Source organism: Vulpes lagopus, chromosome 17, assembly GCF_018345385.1.
Source record: "Vulpes lagopus strain Blue_001 chromosome 17, ASM1834538v1, whole genome shotgun sequence".
NCBI classification, from domain to species: domain Eukaryota; kingdom Metazoa; phylum Chordata; class Mammalia; order Carnivora; family Canidae; genus Vulpes; species Vulpes lagopus.
The window spans coordinates 18,883,279-18,904,308 of NC_054840.1; the positions used below are offsets into that span (position 1 = coordinate 18,883,279).

Below are 21,030 nucleotides of genomic sequence, written 5' to 3' on the forward strand. Positions count from 1 at the left end.
CATAATTAGGTTCAGGAATTGGTAAAAAAAGTGAGATTTGAGAGTATAAAAAGCATGATATGCCAATGGGAGGTACAAAAGTTCCGAAGAACCCAAACCCTACCTAGTAAAGAAAGTTCATGAAGCTTGGGGATAATAAAAATAGAAATAGAATTTGGTTAGAGAAACACACACAATTAATGGCAATTTTCTGGGTGTGGAGCTAGGAGCAGCAGGATAGTACAACCAAGAACACAGGGTCAGCAAAGGGTATAAACTTTCATTTTTAAGTTTGGGGGATCTAATTAATATACAGCCTGGTGCCTACGGTTAACCTTAACATATCGTATACTTGAAATCTGCTAAGGGTAGATCTCAAGCATTCTCACCAAACACACACAGATCCACAAAAGCTAACTGTGAGGGAGATGATGGCTGTGTTAATTAGTTTCACTGTGGTAGTCATTTCACAATGTATACATATGTCAAAACGTCACATTGTACACAATTTTTGTCAAAAATACAAAAAAAAAATTTTAAAGAACATATGATCAGGAATGAGGCTTCTCGCCAAGTATCTAAGAAGTCTTTGTGACTTTCCTGGCTCCCAGTACTGTGGGAGGCTACTCTTTCTCTGGGCCATTTTCAAGGAATCTAGTCAACATTGACTCCTCAGGCATTATAGAATGTTAGGCTTGACTCCTCAGTCAGGAGTCAAGCCTAACATCCCCAACTCTCCTGCAATGTGCTTATTACTCTATATAAAAGAACTGAGTTAGAGAGGGTAAGTGGTGTCCCAAGGTCCTGAAGCAAGTTCAAAGCCAGGACTAGCACCCAGGTCTCCTTATTCCTGTTAATGATGTATTCAGGACACTATTTTGCAGCCTTTGCTTTTTTAAGCATGTAGCCTAGATACATAGGAGGAGCCAATAAACAGTCTTCAAATCTCTATCCCTACCCTGTAAGTAATCCAAAGCCTCCTTAAATATTACACCCAATTTCCAAAGTGTAGGAGCTGAATATTTTCTTGCTGCCTTTAAAAGGGGGCTTTCTAGCGTGCCACAGCTCTCCATACACACCACATGGCCACAGTTTAACGTCATACTCAGCCATATTACTCAAACCCCACCCAAGAATACCAGGTACCTTCTACCACAGATTTAAGGGAGCTACTTTAATTACATATTTAAGTTTTGTAATTGGCCTGTAGATATGTCAACTTCTTTCATTGTCAACTTTCACCCAGGTTGAAATCAACATACCAACTTTCTTCAACATCTGTACAACACTGGTGTGCCTTATGCATCTGGTAGTGGTAACAGGATAGATATATTACAGATCATTTAGATTTCCTATTATATTTGCCAGAGAAGAAACTAAGGCCTAGAGAATATGCTCCAGGGAAGCTAGTAACCTCTTATTTTTAAGAAACCTAACTTCTGGAGCACTGATTTCCATATCATGGCTAATCTATCAAAACAAAGAAAAATGAACTTATAAAAAGTTAAATAGTAGTTGTTATTAATATCTATTTTATCAAAATCCATGGAGTATCAGGTATCCTGCAGACTTGAGTTACTGAACTCATGTACTCACTTGTATTATTCTGTGAACATCCACTTACCTGTTTTTCTTCCAAATACATCAAACTAAGTCACGAACCGCCACAAACCATACAAAGCCACTTCTCTAAGCAACTTTAGGTTTGGAAGTATTTATTGAGGACTTCAACATATTAGCTATCAGTATCAGATTTGGGAGTATTTGTTGACAATTTCAATATACTAGATAGCATCATCAGTGTCATACATGGTTATAGAAAGTGGATGGAACTGGAATAAGAGAAAATGCTGTTATTAAACAAATATACACTAGGGTTACTTCATAAAGGAAAGAAAATACTCCTTTCCTCTTCCCAGAACTTTTCAAGTCCTTGAATGCAATAAAGAAAACATGAGACCATTGACTTAACAAATGGATGACTTTATTAAGAGAGAAGGACAAGATTGGTGTTTGCCTCAAACCATCCAGGAAAACAAGCACACAAACATATACATACTTTGGTTTAAAAATTATTCATAATATTAATGTTAGACCTGATTATTTAAAGAATCAAATGGGCAAACGTGTATAAAACAAACCATGAAAACACAAGATTGCATAGATGAATTAATGTAGATGTAGAACTGGCATTTAAGGGGGAGGCTTGAGCACTGGAGAGTGCTGAGTGACGTTACCACCTCACCTCCCAAGACACGCGGAAGTCACCAGCACCATGTTTCTCATTTTCCTCAATGAGGTTATGAGCAGGAACAGCTCGTGCTGTGTGAAGGTGAACGGAAGTGGTTTCCGTCAGCCTAGGCCAGATGGGTGCACACATACCCACCAGTACTCAACACCAGTCACCTTTAAGGCATCCACAGAGTATCCCTCACAGTTTCATCTAATCTCTAAATAGGCATGTGGTATGAGGTGGCCTCTTCGTTTTCTGTCCTCAGACAGACAACTGTATTCCATTAAGGTTCTGTTCAGTTCCATGAAGTAGTTATTTCAAAGCTGCCTTTCCTTCTGGGGCTTGGCTACAAGTTGATGAGCACTTGGATTAATATTTCACTCATTTTTTAAACATATCCACATTCCAGATCCCAAAGGGCTTCTTACCAAAGAATCTGAAACTGCCTGGGCACTATGCATTCTCTCTCTCAGGAAAGTACTTTTCCAAATTGTAAGACAAATGATAGCACCACCTCTAATTTCCTAAGCAACTTGATTTATATGAGCATACTCTTGTATTTTATAATTCAGCACCTTTTCAAAATATAATACTGTGCCGGGATGGATTCTTTTAAAGGAAAACCCCATTATAGAGAATTCTCATTGTGGAACACCATTTTAATATGCTATCTTCCCACTGCATCTCCTCATTATTTATAATACTCCATGAAACAAATATTGGGCTGCCTTTAAGAGGCAGGTGAAAAATATAGCTACTTCTGAAAAAGGGCATTTGGCTTTCAGTTTATAGCAAGAGCTGAAGTTATAGCCTACGGTGATTTCAGGGGCTAATTCAATCAGAAATAAAAAATTCTGACATCAAAAACCCTCTTACTAAATTTAATAGCTAGAAACTATTTTAGCAGTTATGGTCTGAAATTCAGTGCAACAAAAACATACCCTAAGTATGCAATGTGTAATGGTGTATTTTCTTAACTTTTTACTGCTATCAGTCCTCGCTCTTTCGTGAAGGACATGTCACTCAAAAACCCTGTCTTTCAATTCTCCTGTTCTTTATATGTGAACCTCAACAATGAATGATAGGACACTAACTAACTAAGATGCACAATTAATCCTGTCCTTATCTGAAATGCTGAAACCAGCATAGTGCTGGCTCACTATGCTATTAACAGTTACTCAAAAAGAGAAAATCATCCTCTAGTTTGCTGAGAATGAACAACAGCATATGAAATGCCTTCAGAACATGTTTCTAGGCCGTATTCACAAATATAAAGGGGAACAAGACGGTTTCCAGCACTAGATAGTTCAACAAATCAACATGATTACTTAGATGATTCTGTCAATTCATGGCATCAAACACGACCTTACAAAAACACTCTGGTGTCTCCCTTACCACAGCAGTTTTCCTGGTTAATTTTCTCCTAAAAGTAACAAAATAGAAACACTCTTCCCATCAAAGATCCCTCATTTCAAGTAAATGTCTCTGTTTTGTTTGGTTTTCTCCCCTTTTTCTGTCAATGGTATGCACTTAAAAACACAAGAGTGTTGGTGAAATTCTCACAAAACAATAAGTGACTTTTCTACACAACACAACGTTTGGAAATATCTTCTACATGGTCACTATAGAATAGACAGTCAACTCTCAGTTATTCAGGAAACGATAACCTGAAAAATCTGGCTAGGAAATTCTCACTCTCCCTCTACCAGCCTTTTTTGGTCATGCCACTGCTTGTTCAGAGATTGAGAGGCAACTCAATGAAATGATGTATTTATCAGTGTACAGGTCCCCCACAGCTCAGTGGGAGGAAATCCAGAGTTCCTGACAGCAAGGATGTTTTGTGATCACCTGTGAATTTTATATCTCAATGGAGAGTTGACATTCACATACAGGAAGTACAGTATACCGACCTCGGTTAGAATCAAACTAATTTAAGGCAACACACTGCTCCTCAAGACCTTGCAAGCAAAAAGTACAAGTCTCATCAGAAAAGTGACTCTGTCAGAAGTGAATTTTTCCTAGTTTACCATTTCCTTTTTTACTTCTCTGGAAGTAAATTTCAGGGTTTGTAACAACAATTAAATGGCAGGAGCAACAACAGCCTTGACTCTTCCCTTTAATAACTGTAAGCACCATCAGGGCTGAATGAGATTCTCTGACCAGGAGTTTGGATGACCCTGTGTCCCATTGTGCAGCATTATCAGGACAGTCTTCTAGTTTGCTCTTCCCTGACCACATTACCTGTTCCAAGCTAAAGGCTTTGAAAAATAGGATTCTATCAATAGTAAGGTAAGCAGTTATGGCTTTAAAACTCACAGGTACTACCCAGATAGGAAAAGAAAATGAGTCCACTTGATCTAGTCACTTCTCTGACTATGAGCAGTAAGTAAGGGACAAAGTACCTTAAACATCTGTTTTTTCCTTTCAGCTGAAAGAACAGGTTTTGGTTATTTTGATTGTTTCTAAAAATTCGGTGTTATGAGAACATGGCACACTACATATGGTGAAATCTACCTGAACGGTGTTCCTTTCACATTAATGTTCCCTACACAAATACTCTTTTCCCAAAAGGGAAAAAATCCTTTCAGTGCAAGTTCTACTCTGTTCTCAGTCCCTGGGAAAGCTGATTGCACGGGGGTCTCACTCCTTTACTTAGAGGGAAGATCTTACATCCAATCACCGGTTATCTTTCAAGAAAATCATCAATGAATAATCCTGATATTCCCCCAAAGTGATTTTTATACAAAGGCAATACCCATTAAAAATCAAGGCCCTAAAATGTTAACCACTGATGTGGTAAACTGAATGCACCATATTATATAGCAGGTGTTTCTAAAGAACAATTTGGCACAAGACAAAAATTAGAGAGTATCTGGCAGTATTGAAGAAAAATAATTATCCATTAGAAGTTAATTATATTTATACTGAAAAGTCCTGACATCGATGGAAAGGTGTGGACAAATTCAGCAATGAATTTATTCATCATTCAGTTCGGCTGCAGACCACAGTAGAGAAGAAAAGGGGAAAATAGGTCCAGTTCACAATTTTCTAGAGTGAGTTCAGTGGAATACAAGGTCCAAGATCATATACCTTGGAATATGTTGATCTAGATCCAAGTGGCCATTGCAAATCTGAAAAGGTTTTCCTCCCAGGAAATATCTATCCAGATCTTTCTTTTTAATTTAGGTGTTTCTCTATGATCCTTTGATCATAGACATAGACAAGTCTTTTTTTGCAGTTTACATTACTCTGTTGCTGGTTGTTGTAAAGTCACTTGAGAAAAAACAATTCAAAGGTATGCAAAGTCACTTTCTAAAAAATCTCAATGTCCTGTTAAAGCATATGTAGCAACTGTCCAGTCTTCCGTAAAATGATTATGTCTAACAATGGCTTCACACTACAAATTTTTTCCAACTCAGAACATTTAACATGACCCTTGTCTGACCTTGCTTCTAGGCAACAAGTTACAAAAAGTTAGACTGGGGGCAGAGGGTGTACTCATCCAGTAGCCTCATGATAAGGCTCCATAACATACTGTGCTCATTCAGCAGTACTAGTGTTAATGGGGCCTCCAGAGAAAAGAAGTACGGAGACAGAAAGAATTTCCAAGGCCAGCCTATTAGTTTACATTGCAACATTAAAGCATAATACATGGTGGGCCTAAAAATTAAATTGTGTGTGTTCCAGTGGTAGAAAGAGGAATAAAGTATTTCTGCATTTATATAAAAATAACAAAGTGATAAGCAGAGAACACAGTGAAGAATGTTTGGCAGTTCCTTTAAATACAGTTGTTAGTTACTTCTATAGTCTTAAAAATAATAATTATAATATTTGAGTGAGAATAAAAGGATTTAACTAATAAGAAGAAAAGAATAACTCTTTACTCTTTAAAAAGTGTTTGCTTTACAAAAAAAAATAAAATATCTTAAAATTCTAATTTTTAAAAAACCTAAAGAAAAAAAAGTAACAAATGTTCAATACAGATGTTGAATTGGGTGTCACAGGGAACTATCACCGCTGGCTGCTCACTAAGACAGCTGAAGCACTAATATCCAAGACTTAACTGTTAAGTGGCCTAACATTTTTTGAATGAAAATACCTCGATAGCATTTTACAATAATAAATATGATTGGATAGAGTACATGAGAAGCAAGACAAATGCAGAATTTTTAAAGTAAATCTGATAATTGTATGATATAGAAAAATAAACATTCATGAAATAAAAATATGGCAAATGATGTTGCACATTTGCCTATCAAAATAAAGATACATTGTGTTTTCTTTTAAAGTTACCACACAAAAAAAGCTTTTTAAAACATGAAACAAAATCACAGGGCAGACAAAGAAAAATATAGCATTACTAGAAGTCAACAAGGCCTAAGCTTTGGATACTGATAGCACCCTCTAGAATTTGACTAAGGCTAGGACCTCCATCCCTTGTGTCTTTGCCTATTTAATTGATGACTCTGCCTCATTCATTTCATCTGTGTCATTCAAAGTCCTGTTTGTTTTCTCTTTCACCTTTTCTCAAAAATTACTCTTTTAGGGTTTGCTTCTTTCTAGATTATCATTTCCCTAAAACTTGACTCTTAGGCACCTTTTACTCAAGTTCCTGCAATCCAAAAACTTTAGGAACTAAAGCTCTTTCTCAAAATGAAAGGACCCAAATCCACTCTGAGAAACTATTCTAAATAGCTTCCTGAATATTGCCTCAATTGAAAGACTATCTGCAAAGATAAGGCTAAACAATAGTCAGTTCCCAGTGGGAAAAGAATGGATTTACAACCTTTTCTCTAGTCACCTATGTATTTCTTTCCTAAACAAACACCATACTGGAATGTCAGAAATGTCAGATTCACACAATAAAAAATAATGGAAAGTCAAGCTGAAGGGAAACTTTTATATAGACAGCATGTTTGCCATTTATGTTAACTAACTAGAATGGGAAGATAAGCATTTCCACAAGGTTAGAAGCTAGACAAAGACTAGATTTCTCAAGGAGGGCTTTAAAGGTCCTGTACAAAGGAATCCAATGCCATGTATCACTAATGAATACATAGAACCAAATACCTGGATAAAGAACCATTTTATCCACTTCAACTTTATGTTGAATCAATCTGATTATTGACAGATAAAATATTTTTTGAGTGGTTGCCAACAAACACTTGCTTTACTTTTTTAAGCAAGAGGAAAACTTCTCAACCTATGTCCAGAGAGAATTGATGGCATCATTACTTACATAAACTTTTTTCTAATTCCACTTCCCTTGGCTCTCCATATAAAAGTAAAATAAGAGGATGGATACAAAGTTTTTCACTCTTTCACTTTCAGTTGAGTGCACAGACTTGAGTTAAAATTTCATAGAATTAAACTTTTGCCAATAAATACTAATAATCTGCCCAATGCCCAGATACCTCAGAAAGACTTGCTATTAATCAGAAGCAGACAAAGTGTCAGAGAATGACATCTGGGCCAATTCTCCCACGAAAGCTTATAAGGATATACAAAACCACATGGTTCAATTGTTCCAGGTTTTTTTTTTTTTTTTAACACTTTATAGTTGTGATTTTTAAAAAAAATTTTTCTAAGAAATACAGAAAACAACAGGTTCTTTCTTCAATATGCCATATACTAATGCACAAAGAAAGCTATTTCTTATAGTCTTTTATTCTGCATTGCATCCAAACATTGTTTTACTCTGATCATAATCTCCACAAAATTCTAATTGCTAAATAAAGCCTAGTCTCTAGATACCAGTACTCCATACCTAACAGAAGTGACATTTTACAGAGCTTTTAGATACTATATCCCAGGAAGTGTATGCAGCAGAGAGGAGGCCAATATTCAGAAGCTAGATTTTCTTGTACTGCCCAAGTGATCAAGAATAACCAAAACATTTTAAATGAATTAAAATTATTTATGGTCAGAAGAACTCTTGAAGATAAATCCCAGGAATACAAACACAGGAAAGAAAAAAATGAATGTGGAACGCGTTCTGTATCATCCAGTAATGTTTGCTACAGTGAGTCCGTTCTCAAGGCAGATTCCTAGGGTTTTACTGCTTATGATGGAAACCTTGGAAAGGAAGAAAAAAGCAGAAATACCATTAAAGAAAAACCTCAGAAATGCTCTGTTTTCTCCCGGGTCAGGCAAATCATTTATCTTTATATCTATACATGTTTCTTTGTTCTTGATTGTAAAATACTTACAGAGTCAATAAGTTATTTTAGGAATATATTTCAGGTGTACAGTATGTAAAGTATAGCAATTCAACACTTCTGTAAGGCACCTGGTGCTCATCACAAGTGCCCTCCTTAATCTCTATCACCTATTTAACTCATCCCTTCTGATAAGCCCCTTCCTTCTGATAATTATCACTTTGTTCTCTATACTCTTTTTTTTCCTTTTGCTCCTTTGTTTTATTTATAGTCACACTCTGATGAAAGCTACAAATTCTTCCTGGAGGAAAATGCACATACACAGACATCTTGCATTCAATTTAAGGTGTTTTGTTTTCTGTTTTACCTTTTTTGTTTTTTAACAAATGAAAAATACTATAATGATCTTCTAAAAGGAAGGATAACTTATTTTGCCACTCCAGTGATCTATAAGACACCATTTGATTTTCCACCATAGCATGAGAATTGTAAAAAAAAAAAAAAAAAAAAAAAAAGAAAATCCCAAACTTGATCACATATATTTTTCTTACCTTTATGAGAGGATTCCGATTTTGAGAAATGACGTGTGGAATTATGCTGGTTTGTAAAATGAGTGTAATCCAAATCTTCAGCCTCTGTCATGGTAGGTGGTGGTGGCCTGAAGGGAAGTCAAACTTTAAAGAGATATTCTAAATAGTGGTGACTACAACTCTACCTCTCATTGGAAAATATGGTAAAACCATTTTGGTAGAAATGCAAAGACACAGAACTCTCATTTTAGTTCCTGGCTTGTTGCATAACCTTGAATAAATTATTTTATCTTACTGTTCCTTTGCTTTGATGCACATAATTCAATAAAAACAAACATTTTTCTGAGAAATATGTGTGAGGCACTGTGCTTTGGACTAGAGAGAAACAAGATTAATGAGATGTGTAACCACTGCCATTAATGAGAAATTTCCTTTGTTTTGGTAGGTTTTATGAAGAAATAGAGGGAAAAAAGAAAAGATCAAAGGGAAGTAATACAGAAAGTTAAGAAATGAAGAAAAAAAGAGGGCAAAATTGGCAGCTAATGGGGGAGGACAGGAAAGAAGGAAAGGGGAGGAAGAGGACATGGGTCATCATATAAAATCTAGAGCAAAGTCTCTCAATCCACTAGGTGGCAAAGCAGAGCTTAGAAAAGGAAAAGACGATCCTACATTGGCAACTTTTCACATCAAAATAATACAAAATGTAAAAAAGCACTGGGAATTTTTGCTACTCTGAAATTTTTATTATTTTAAAATTATGTTACATAGATTTTTGTAAACATTTGGCATTGAAGAAGATGAAGAACAAAATCTCTCCTTTTTTGGTTTTTGTTTCTCAGAGGTGTACTTAAATGTTGCATTAAAGCCTGGAACCAGATGCAGTAACAGAATATGTCAAATACATAACCATGTTGTGGGAGATTTTCTGTAACCATATATGCAATCTGGAAGACATAAGTACATTGCAGTTCAGAAAGTTATGCTAAGTTTGGTACAAAGGGCTCTGTCATATAAGAAGACAAGTGATTTCAAATTTCTCACTCTGTCCCTAAGCAGTAGGTCTCTTGCTGGGTATTTGGTCATCTGTAACAGGTCAGCATAGGAAAAAAAAAAAAAAAACAACAACAAACAGGTCAGCATAGGATGTAAACTTATTTATTGAGGACTGTGCTATGGGTTCTACTCAGATGATCTCAATGAACTTTTTTTTTTTAAAGATTTTATTTATTTATTCATGAGAGACATGGAGAGAGAGGCAGAAATATAGGCAGAGGGAGAAGCAGGCTCCCTGTGGGTAGATATCCCAGGACCCCAGGATCACGCCCTGGGCTGAATGGCAGACGCTCAACCGCTGAGCCACCCAGGGGTCCCCTCAATGAATTTTCAGGACAAGTCGGCATGGTAGCTATCATACACATATTTTAGAGTTAGATTAGGTTAGATGAGGTAAGTGATCTGTCCAAGATCACACAGTTGTTAAATGACAGGGCTGGGACTCAAACTCAGCTGTACTTCAAAATCACTCTGCTCTTCACTACCCTATGCTATGTTACATAGGTGTGTATTTTTATCAGCAGCAGTATCCGTATTTGTGTGTGTGTGTGTGTGTGTGTGTGTGTGTGTAAATATACTTTCAAATGGTATTTGGCTTATATTTTCATGCTTTTGTATATATACATATAATTAATGTGAGTATAACAAATGATATGGTATTTTTATTTTTCTTGTTTTTCACTTTGAACTAACCTGTTTACAAATATTAGAAAGTAAATACAGTTTTTTTCATTATTGACTAACATTTGTAACATTTACCTTAAAAAAGTAGTATTAGAAGTTGGCAGAAGAGTTGAGACAAACTATCTGACTCTAGAATTAAGAAACTCTCAACTTCAAAAAAATAGGTGGTTAAAGAAGTAACTTGGGTCCAAGAAAACAGGATTGGTAATCAGGACAGCAGAGACTTGTACTCACTCTTCTTTTGTTAAACTCTTATATTAGGTGATCAAAACCCAGAAACACAAAAGTCAAATGGGACTCTCAAAACAAAACAAAACAAAAACAAGAACACCAAAACCCAAAAAAACCAAACAAACAAAAACCCAGAATTACTGCCTCACCATCAACTTGTCAAGGAAAAGATGCCGAAGTGTGAAACAACACACGGAACTTCCACAAATCCACTAGGATCTCCACATAAGGATATACAAAATCAATCTAGAATGCCCTTAGTTCTCTTCATATGCTGTCTAGTTTGTTGTTGTTGTTTTTAAAGATTTGAGAGAGAGAGAGAGAGAGCACTTCACACAAGTGAAGGGCAGAGGGGGAGGGAAGGAGAGAATCTCAGGCTCCCCACTTAGCAAGGCGACAGTGCGGCTCAATCCCAGGTCCCCTGAGATCATGACGTGAGCTGAAACCAAGAGTCCAAGGCTTATGTGACTAATAAGACCGAGCCCCCCAGGTGTCCCCTGTCTGCTTAGTTATTGACTACACAGCAAACAAACCTTTGTTTATGGCTTCCAGTGTTCCTATTTCAAACTATTTGTTATGCTGGAGATAGCTATTTTAAAGTCAAAGATATTCACATCCAAAATTAGAAAAAGCTTGCTAACCCAATAGTTTGTTTCATAGTTTTAGATGTATTAGGAATACCTGTTTCCTACTGTCCTCATGAAATGATTTACATGTTTAAGTCAGCGATACAGACACATCCATTTAAGAATTCACTTAAAAGTCATTTCTTGGGATGCCTGGGTATCTTAGTCAGCTAAGTGTTCAACTCCTGGTTTTGCTTCAGGTTATGATCCCAGGGACCTGGGATGGAGCCCTGCATAGTGGGGAGTCTGCTTCTCCCTCTCTCTCCTCTACCCCACCCCTTGCTCATGTCCTCTCACTCTCTCAAATAAATAAATAAGTCATTTTTTTTTAAGAGGCCCTCCTAGATACACAGACTAGGCTGTCTTCTCATTCTTTTATAATATCACGTACTTTTCATCTAAAGCATTTAACATGGTAATGGTTATTTATGCAATTGTTTAGATGATAAATTTCATGAAACTAAGAAACAGTTCTTTCTTGCTAACTGCTGTTTACTCTATGGGCAATTTTTAGGACATTCAATAAATATCTGATAAGTGACTGAGTGGAGATAAATATATTTCACATTCATAAGAATGCTGTAGGAACTAAATGAGATTTTAAAAATGCTTATTTTTTTCTAAGGGAAAAATGCAAATAAAATACCGGGAGTATTATCAGCATAATACCCTACAGTTAAAAGACTTTGGAACTTAGTTGAAATTTTTCCCAGTTATAAAGCATCATAGTTAATTCAGATCACCAACTGATTCTGTATTTCTTTAGAGAGAATATAAGATTTTTGTAATGGACAAAGAAACTGATTTTTGACCATGAATATTACAAGCTCTACACAATAACTTGTTTTCCCTCTACTATTATTAACACTATAATGCAGTAAACTTCTAGATCTGGGAAGCTCCATGATTTTCAATCCTTAAATCCATCTCTTTCTGTACAAATAGCTAACTAAATCCACCAAAATTAAATGTGAGGGAAGAAAAAGGAAATGTGAAAGAGGAAACCAAAAGCTCTAAGCAGAATGCATATAATTCTAATATTAGTTATATAAAATCTGTAATAATAGGCTTAACTTTTAACTAAGAAATACAATTTCATAAAATTCTCAGTTTTATCACCTATATCTAGATCTGTATCTACACATATAATCTTTCTGCAACTGATAAAGACAAATAAATATTCCCTTCAAGTCAAAAAAAAAAAAAAAACAAGTAAACAAAAAACAAAAAACTTCAGTTCTACCAGTCATAGATCACTTTCACTCATTTACAAAAGCAATTTTTAATACAGGATCATTTGATTATTCATTCTACAAAATGCAAATATTTTTAAAGTAACTATTACATTTTCAGAAACTTGTTTTCAATTTTAATTCATTTTTTAAAATAGACATTCCAGATTGGTCTATCATATCTGAAGTCAAAATTGTTAGTGCTCTAAAGAGCCCCAAAATTTGGAAGACTGCAGAAAAACCCAAAAGATTATTTTAATTCATTTGACTAAAGAAAACATAATAAACCATACCTATTTACCTACTGAGAACAGATTAGTTATATCTTATTTTACCTGGAGATTGCAGGGATGAAAATAAAGTCTACCTTTGGCATGTATTTATTAAAAGATACAAGAAGAACCAATTTTAAGCAATTGATAAAAATATATTACTCTTGTCCTAAGGGCCTTACAAACTTGATGTAGTCTTCTGAAGGCTATTTATCTTCTGAAAGCCCATGGATTTAAAAATAGAATATGGCTTTTTTTAAGTAGGTGGGCATGGAGCCACTACTTATGGGACTAATGTCATGACCCTGAGATCAAGACCTGAGCTGAGATCAAGAGTCAGATGTTTCACTGACTGGGCCACCCAGGCATCTCAAAAGAATGTAGATTTTTAAGGACACTAAATATATTCACTTTAAGTTGACAAGTCTAGCAGCTTAAGCATGGGCAAAGAGTAGCAATAACAGTGTATGCTTTCAATGTGATAAAATTTATCTTTAGAGTTAATACATACACTATAATTAGGAACAATATTTGAAGTTCTAATAGAATTTTCAAAATTTTGTATTTAGTGTTACTTTCATCTTTCTGTATATAATATTCTTTCTATTCCAATCATGTTTTGTTTTGAAAAGCAACAGAAAGCAATAAAGGACCAAAAAAACCAAAAAAGTTTGCTTCTCCAGAGACTTAAATATTGCCAGCTTGAGGTATGAGGTAGAAAGACAGCAACTGCTCCATTAACTATGACCTAAGACTGAGAGAAGTCAGAAAGAAGTACATACACCATAGCCACAGCTATTAGATCTGGTGGGATTTAGAAGTCTGCTGTGTCTCAAAATAAGTATTTGCCTAGACTTTGAAACTCATGCAGAAATGAATTTAAGCATTTGTAAATGTCATGCACACATTAGTGTACCCATGAAACTTGGTAAACCTTAAAACTGGAGATTTTACTGGGAAAATGGTTAATCTCATCCATTCTTAGCTAAGGGAAGTGAATCCAAAGACAAGAACTCATCCTAACAAAAAACATCATTTTTTATATGCCCTAGCATCTTCCTGATTTGACTTGTTCAACCGAATTTACGAATGGAAAAAAAAGTTTGAGAATAATCCTGCAAGACTTGATACCCCCTGACAACTGCCAATTTCTGGATCTCCTCTTCAAAGAACACTCTTCTCAGAAAATCCGTATCTTCTTACCCCAAAGTCAAGTCCCTCATTCCCCTTTATCAGGTGTCATCTTACCGTGCTGGCCTGTCATTCTTAGAACGATGAGGGTCATCACTCTCTTTTGACTTTGAGTGTGCTGATTTAGTTGTTTTTGGCTATGGACAGAAAAAGAAAAAACATACAGAAAACAGCAAACAAACAGAAAGATTATTAGGTTTAGAAAGTATCCAAATTATGCCAAATTCTAGTAATTTTAATTTACTTACATTCAGTTGAACAACTGAATAAAATATATATATATATATAGTCACAAAAATATATTGGAAGTGCTCAGTACAGCCAGAGAATGAGCTAACTACATGTGAACATGTTCCCCAGCAGGGGTGCGCCTGGCTACACATTATTAACATAATAGCTGCACAGCAGCTGACAAGAACTTCCAGAGTCTATGGAGTGTAGGACTATGCTCTTAAACTTATTTCTGAACATCTGACTTGAGGATGGTGATTTTCAAGCCAGGAAACTAAGGAAGGTTCAATCCAACCCTTCCAAGAGACGAACTTACACCAATACCAGCACCCATTACAGAATCTAGAAATTAAAGAAATGCTGATACTTGCTAGAAATGTGGCTTTCCCCTTTTACTTGCCTGATTTGCAATTCTTAAAAATACTTACTTCTTTGTGGTTAACAAAGAATCTGAGTAACTCCTGGGCAATTATTTGTAGCTTAACTATATAGCAGAATCATTTGGGAGCCTTCTACTTCTACTAAAATGAAATACATTTGTTAAAAAAAATCCTGAATTACTAAGAGGGTAAAAGAAGGAGATTCCTATAAATAATTAACATGGCAATAATACGTTCATTTGTTTTCAGACTGACAACTGAATAACTGAGCTATAGGAAATAGTAGAGCAATACTATTATCATCACGGTCTCTATGTCCTCTTTTTCCTCCTAATCAGTGCTGAGACAGAGACAGAACCAGAGACTCAAGGGAGGAATTTTTTTTTGAGAGAGAGAATAAAAAAAAGAGAGAAGGAAAGAACAGAGCTGAATATCACTATGTCATGGACACACATTCTAGCTGCATCCTTCCAGGCCTAGTACAAAGTCCCTCTCTGAAGGGCCTTTAGCTTAGGAATTGATCCCCCTGTAACTCTGCTGTTCTTCTACTATACTTTCTTCAGTCATTTTGACCTTGTGTTTGTTAACTATCTGTTATCCTATTTGTCCTCCTACATTATATAGTATTATGAGGAAAATAGATCTTTGTCCTTCCCTATTAAGTCCAGAGGGGTGCACTGCACACAGTAACTAATGAGTCAAGTCTGTTAAACTGAACTTGCAACCACCACATACAACAATTACATTACTTTACAGCAGAATAAACTATTTTGTATAATGTTTCTGATTAACTAGGGAAAAGACAACAGGTGAAGCTCATGCTGTTAGTTCCTATACTTTGACATAAGCAATGATTATTGGTGGTATCTGTCGGTCTGCCATGGATTAAGCTGTCAGAGAAAAGAGAAATAATGGGCACATGATTATGGATGGCAACAGAAGCACACCGAGGACTAAGAGAAGGAAAGAAAAGGCCACTAGGGAGCTATGAAAGCTTGTGAAAATTTTCCTGTAAGGTACAGGTTACATTCTCCTGTAAGGTAAATATTAGTAAAACTAAGATTGCTCCTAACCAGAGGCACCTGCAACTCAATTGGTCTTAAAAGGAATGGAATGAGTTTTTCAATCTTAGCAGTTATTTTTTCATAGTTATTTTTCAAGAATTATGATTTTTTGTAATAAAATAATCTTTACAAATAAGATTCATATATGCAATACAGATAATTTGTATACCCTAAATACATTTGCAGAACTTACCCTAAAAGCAAAATCCCCATTACAAAAATCAAAAAAAACAATAAACAAAACTTACCTTCCAATCAGAGTCATGCTTTCTTTTGTCCAAAGATGATTTCTCCCGCTCCTTGGCTTTCTTGTAAGCTTTCTTTTCTTCAGCCATGAGAAGTCTAGCGATTTCCTAAACAAAATCCAGTCAATATCATTGATTGCAAATTCATGGGAATCCCAGAAAATTACTGGGATATTTCTAAAAAGTCCTGGCTAAACAAACTAACATGGACTCACCTCATCCTGGGCTACTTGAGCTGCTCTCATATCCACCTGGGTAGCCTATGGTATAGAAAATACACAAAAGAGTAATTAGAATCTATGTTGTCCATTTAAAAAAATAACTGGGCACCAAGGTGGCTCAGTGGTTGAGCATCTTTTGGCTCAGAGCATGATCCCAGGGTCCTGGGCCCGCATCAGGGTCCCTGCATAGAGCCTGCTTCTCCCTCTGCCTATGTCTCTGTCTCTCTGTGTCTCTCATGAATAAATAAAAAAATTTTTAAAAATCTTCCATAAAAATAAATTGGTGTTTCAAACCAATTGTAATTAACATCCCTGAAGTTGAGCTAGTATACTTTCACCGGCTAGAGCAGGGGCTATTTTTATTAAATTCTATAGCAGATTATGAAAGGATTATCAGAATTCAATAACAGAAAGATAGGGATATGGAATTCTGTTGCTAATTCTTACCCAGTAAGTAAAACTGGACAATCTATTCCCATTGTCTTGATTTTTCCACCCATAAAAAAGGTATCAGTTTCTCAACTCATAGAGCTCATTATGCCTATTATGTAATCTCAAGAATGATTCAAGAAAATCTAGTGACTATCACCTAAACTTTTGCATGAAAATTTGCTCACCAAAATTTCTTCTTCTTGCAGTTTTCTGGCAATTTCAGCATCATACCATTCCTGATCCCTGTGGGCCACTCGTGACGGAGCAGAGTCAGCTTCTTTCATCACTCTTGGCTTCATTCCTAGAAAAACTCAATGTAATAAGGCAACTACATTTGTTTTCTGAAAAGGTGCAAAACTTAAAGAATTTTTTCTTTAGTATCTAATACTGACAACACTGCTACCACTACTGAACTCCGTGTAGGGTACACCTGAAATAATTTTTTCCTCTAGGCATAGATGTGGCAATGCAGATTATCCACACATTTTTTAAAAAGTTACCCACCCCAAACTGCCAGGCACAAAACTCCCCTTTCACATAGTTTCTTCAACAGCAGAAAATCACGCAATGAACTGTAGGTGAGGCTTTTGCAAAACAGTAAGTGAAATAAAGGTTAAGTCACTGAAACAAACAAAACAGAGAAAACAAAGTTACAGAGCTGGAGTTTTAAAAAAGCTAAACTTTGAGACTGGAGGAAACAAGAGTCTTCCTTCTGTTTAACTCAGCCTTGCATACTTTACCTCAGAGGGAATAGAAACCGCATCACCCGGGGGTATGTGAGTCAACCAGTGGCTCTACCATAGCTTCTGCTCTAATGGTCAACAACCCCACTTGCTTTAGATCTTTCCTATATCTTTGATCAGTTCATGCTGTTGCTAAATTTTAGGGAAGATATAACATAAAGGATATACCAGAGAACATAATGAATGATCTTAGATTTCTATTCCTCTGAGAGAAAAGGAATACAGTGGACTGATGAGGAATTTTGGCATTTTACTTTGAAATGTTGTAAGTGGCATATATTCCCTTTCTAACTTTTAATCAAGTGGTAAGTGCTAAGGTTTACTTAAAAATTACAGGCATTTCGCTCTTTGTATCCTGTATAAATTACAATTATTCAACAATGTGAATGTATTGTATTCAGAAGTAATAAAAAAATTTTAATGCCATAAATAAGATTAACCATCTGGAATAGTGACTTCCAGCAAATGGGTTACTGAAGGGAAAAAGAAAGTTTTTACTCCTAATTGACTATATCTTTGCATTAGTGGTTGTCAACCCTAGCTAATATATTAAAATCATCTGGAGTGCTTTAAATAAACATAAAAATCTTTGACACAAATCTCAAGGATTCTAATTTAAGTAGCGTGGATGAGATCTGGCCTTTGGTAGTTTGGTTGATTGCTAACAGTTGATTCTTATTTGAAATTGGCATTGAAACTATTAGTTTATTATATCCATCAAGAGAACCATACATTAAAACAATTTTTATGAATATGCCTCACTACACTTGATTCACTTGCTTTAAACAAAAAAAAGAGAAAAAGGAAAGAAAAAATACAACTAAATTCTAGGCACATGAAGAAATTTAAATTGTCTGGTAAAGTCTCTCTTTGTAGAGCTTTAAACCTAGCTTTGTGGTAAATCCAAAAGCAATGGAGTCATCTGTCTTTCCTACAAATACAGACTATTAAACCTGGCTTTCTTAGCTTCAGGCCTATTAGCACCTGTTTACTCAGCATACAGAATCCACCTCAATTTCCTATCCTCTCCAGAGCTACTGAATCTTACACTGTTGGGCTGGGCTACGCTGGTTTTAACCCAGATTTCTGAGGGGTCTGGGATAGTCAGGAAACAGAGGGATATTCCCGTAAGTGCACCATATTTAAATGAAATCTAAACCTCTGAGTTATCATTAGTTTGGGCATAACTAGAAAACAACATTTTAGAAAAAATAAATGAAATCAGATAGGGAGGTAGAGTTGGACAAAGTTAGTGGAAAAGAGCTTGTGATACTATTCTACCTAAAGAAAAATGACACTTCTGTAAGTAGCTCAAAACCTCATTGAGTCTCATACGAAAGATCACACTTAGGCCTTGCTCCTTCAATTTTGCCACCACTAAAAGAAATAGAGTGGGATATACTCAGATTTCTTTTTTTTTTTTAAATTTTTTTTTAAATTTTTTATTTATTTATGATAGTCACACAGAGAGAGAGAGAGGCAGAGACACAGGCGGAGGGAGAAGCAGGCTCCATGCACCAGGAGCCTGATGTGGGATTCGATCCCGGGTCTCCAGGATCGCGCCCTGGGCCAAAGGCAGGCGCCAAACCGCTGCGCCACCCAGGGATCCCTATACTCAGATTTCAACACACTAAACCTTGTATGCCTCCTCTTACTCTACATCACAGAATTCACTGAGAAAATATTTTTAGTTATCTTTCAAAGATACTTTGAAGACATTCAAATGAAACAATCAAATGAACAGACTTAACTGGTTTGACAGGATGATAAGACTGTCACCTCCAGGCAGTTTAAAAGAAAATGATACATAGGTCAATGGAACAGAATAGAGAGCCCAGAAACAAATCTCTGCATATATGTTCTATTAATCTATGACAAAGAAGCCAAGAATATACAATGGGGAAAAGACAGTTTCTTCAAAAAATGGTGTCTGGAGAACTGGACAGCTATATGCCAAAGATTGAAACTGGACTTATACTATATAAAAAACATTAACTCAAGTGGATTATAGACCTGAACATAAGACCTGAAACCATAAAACGCTTGGAAGAGAACATAAACTCTTAGAGATGATTTTTTTTTTATTTGACACCAAAAGTAAAGGTGACAAAAGCAAAAAATAAACAAGTGGGATTACATCAAACTAAAACACTTCTAATAGAAAAGGAAACCATTAACAAAATGAAAATACAGGCTATGGAATGGGAAAAAAATATCTGCAAATTTGATATGAGGTTAATATACACAATATATAAAGAACTCCTACAACTCAATAGCAAAAAAACAATCTGATCTAAAATGGGTAGAGGATCTGAATAAATATTTTTCCAAAGAAGACATACATATGGCCAACATGCTCCACATCTCTAATCATTGGGGAAATCCAAATCAAAACCACAATGAAATAGCACTTCACACCTGCTGGAATGACTATTATCAAAAAGACAAGAAATAACGAGTGTTAATGAGGGTGTGGAGAAACGGCAGTACCCTTATGTACTGTTGAAGGCAATGTAAACTGAACAGCCACTATGCAAAAAACAATTTGGAGCTTCCTCAAAAAATTTAAAATAGGACTACCATGTGATCTGGCAATTCCACCTTTGGGTATTTTTCTGAAAGAAACAGAAACACTAACTCAAAAATATATATGCACCCCATGTTCACTTCAGTATTATATAGAAAAGCTAAGACATGGGAACAACCAAAGTGTCCATCAACATTCAAATTGGCAAAGAAGAAGTCAAACTCTCCCTCTTCGCCGATGACATGATACTCTACATAAAAAACCCAAAGGCCTCCACCCTAAGATTGCTAGAACTCATACAGCAATTTGGTAGCATGGCAGGATACAAAATCAATGCCCAGAAATCAGTGGCATTTCTATACACTAACAATGAGACTGAAGAAAGAGAAATTAAGGAGTCAATCCCATTTACAATTGCACCCAAAAGCATAAGATACCTAGGAATAAACCTACCAAAGAGGTAAAGGATCTATACCGTAAAAACTATAGAACACTTCTGAAAGAAATTGAGGAAGACACAAAGAGATGGAAAAATATTCCATGCTCATGGATTGGCAGAATTAATATTGTGAAAATGTCAATGTTACCCAGGGCAATTTACACGTTTAATGTAATCCCTATCAAAATACCATGGACTTTCTTCAGAGAGTTAGAACAAATTATTTTAAGATTTGTGTGGAATCAGAAAAGACCCCGAATAGCCAGGGGAATTTCAAAAAAGAAAACCAGAGCTGGGGGCATCACAATGCCAGATTTCAGGTTGTACTACAAAGCTGTGGTCATCAAGACAGTGTGGTACTGGCACAAAAACAGACACATAGATCAATGGAACAGAATAGAGAACCCAGACGTGGACCCTGAAATGTATGGTCATCTAATATTCGATAAAGGAGGAAAGACTATCCATTGGAAGAAAGTCTCTTCAATAAATGGTGCTGGGAAAATTGGACATCCACATGCAGAAGAATGAAACTAGACCCCTCTCTTGCACCATACAC

General features: G+C 35.8%; 1 protein-coding gene across 1 annotated transcript in view; it reads right to left on the reverse strand.

Moving 5' to 3' along the window:
- Positions 1–1,941: 1,941 nt before the first annotated feature.
- The window catches only part of CCDC50 (coiled-coil domain containing 50), a gene marked incomplete at its 5' end in the record, with an annotated part of 74,384 nt that continues 55,295 nt past the window's right edge, over positions 1,942–21,030 (reverse strand). The window contains 6 exons of the mRNA XM_041731647.1: positions 1,942–8,287; positions 8,922–9,028; positions 14,247–14,326; positions 16,113–16,217; positions 16,325–16,369; positions 16,948–17,063. Of these exons, the coding sequence (XP_041587581.1) occupies positions 8,268–8,287; positions 8,922–9,028; positions 14,247–14,326; positions 16,113–16,217; positions 16,325–16,369; positions 16,948–17,063 (473 nt within the window). The remainder of the gene's footprint in view (positions 8,288–8,921; positions 9,029–14,246; positions 14,327–16,112; positions 16,218–16,324; positions 16,370–16,947; positions 17,064–21,030) is intronic.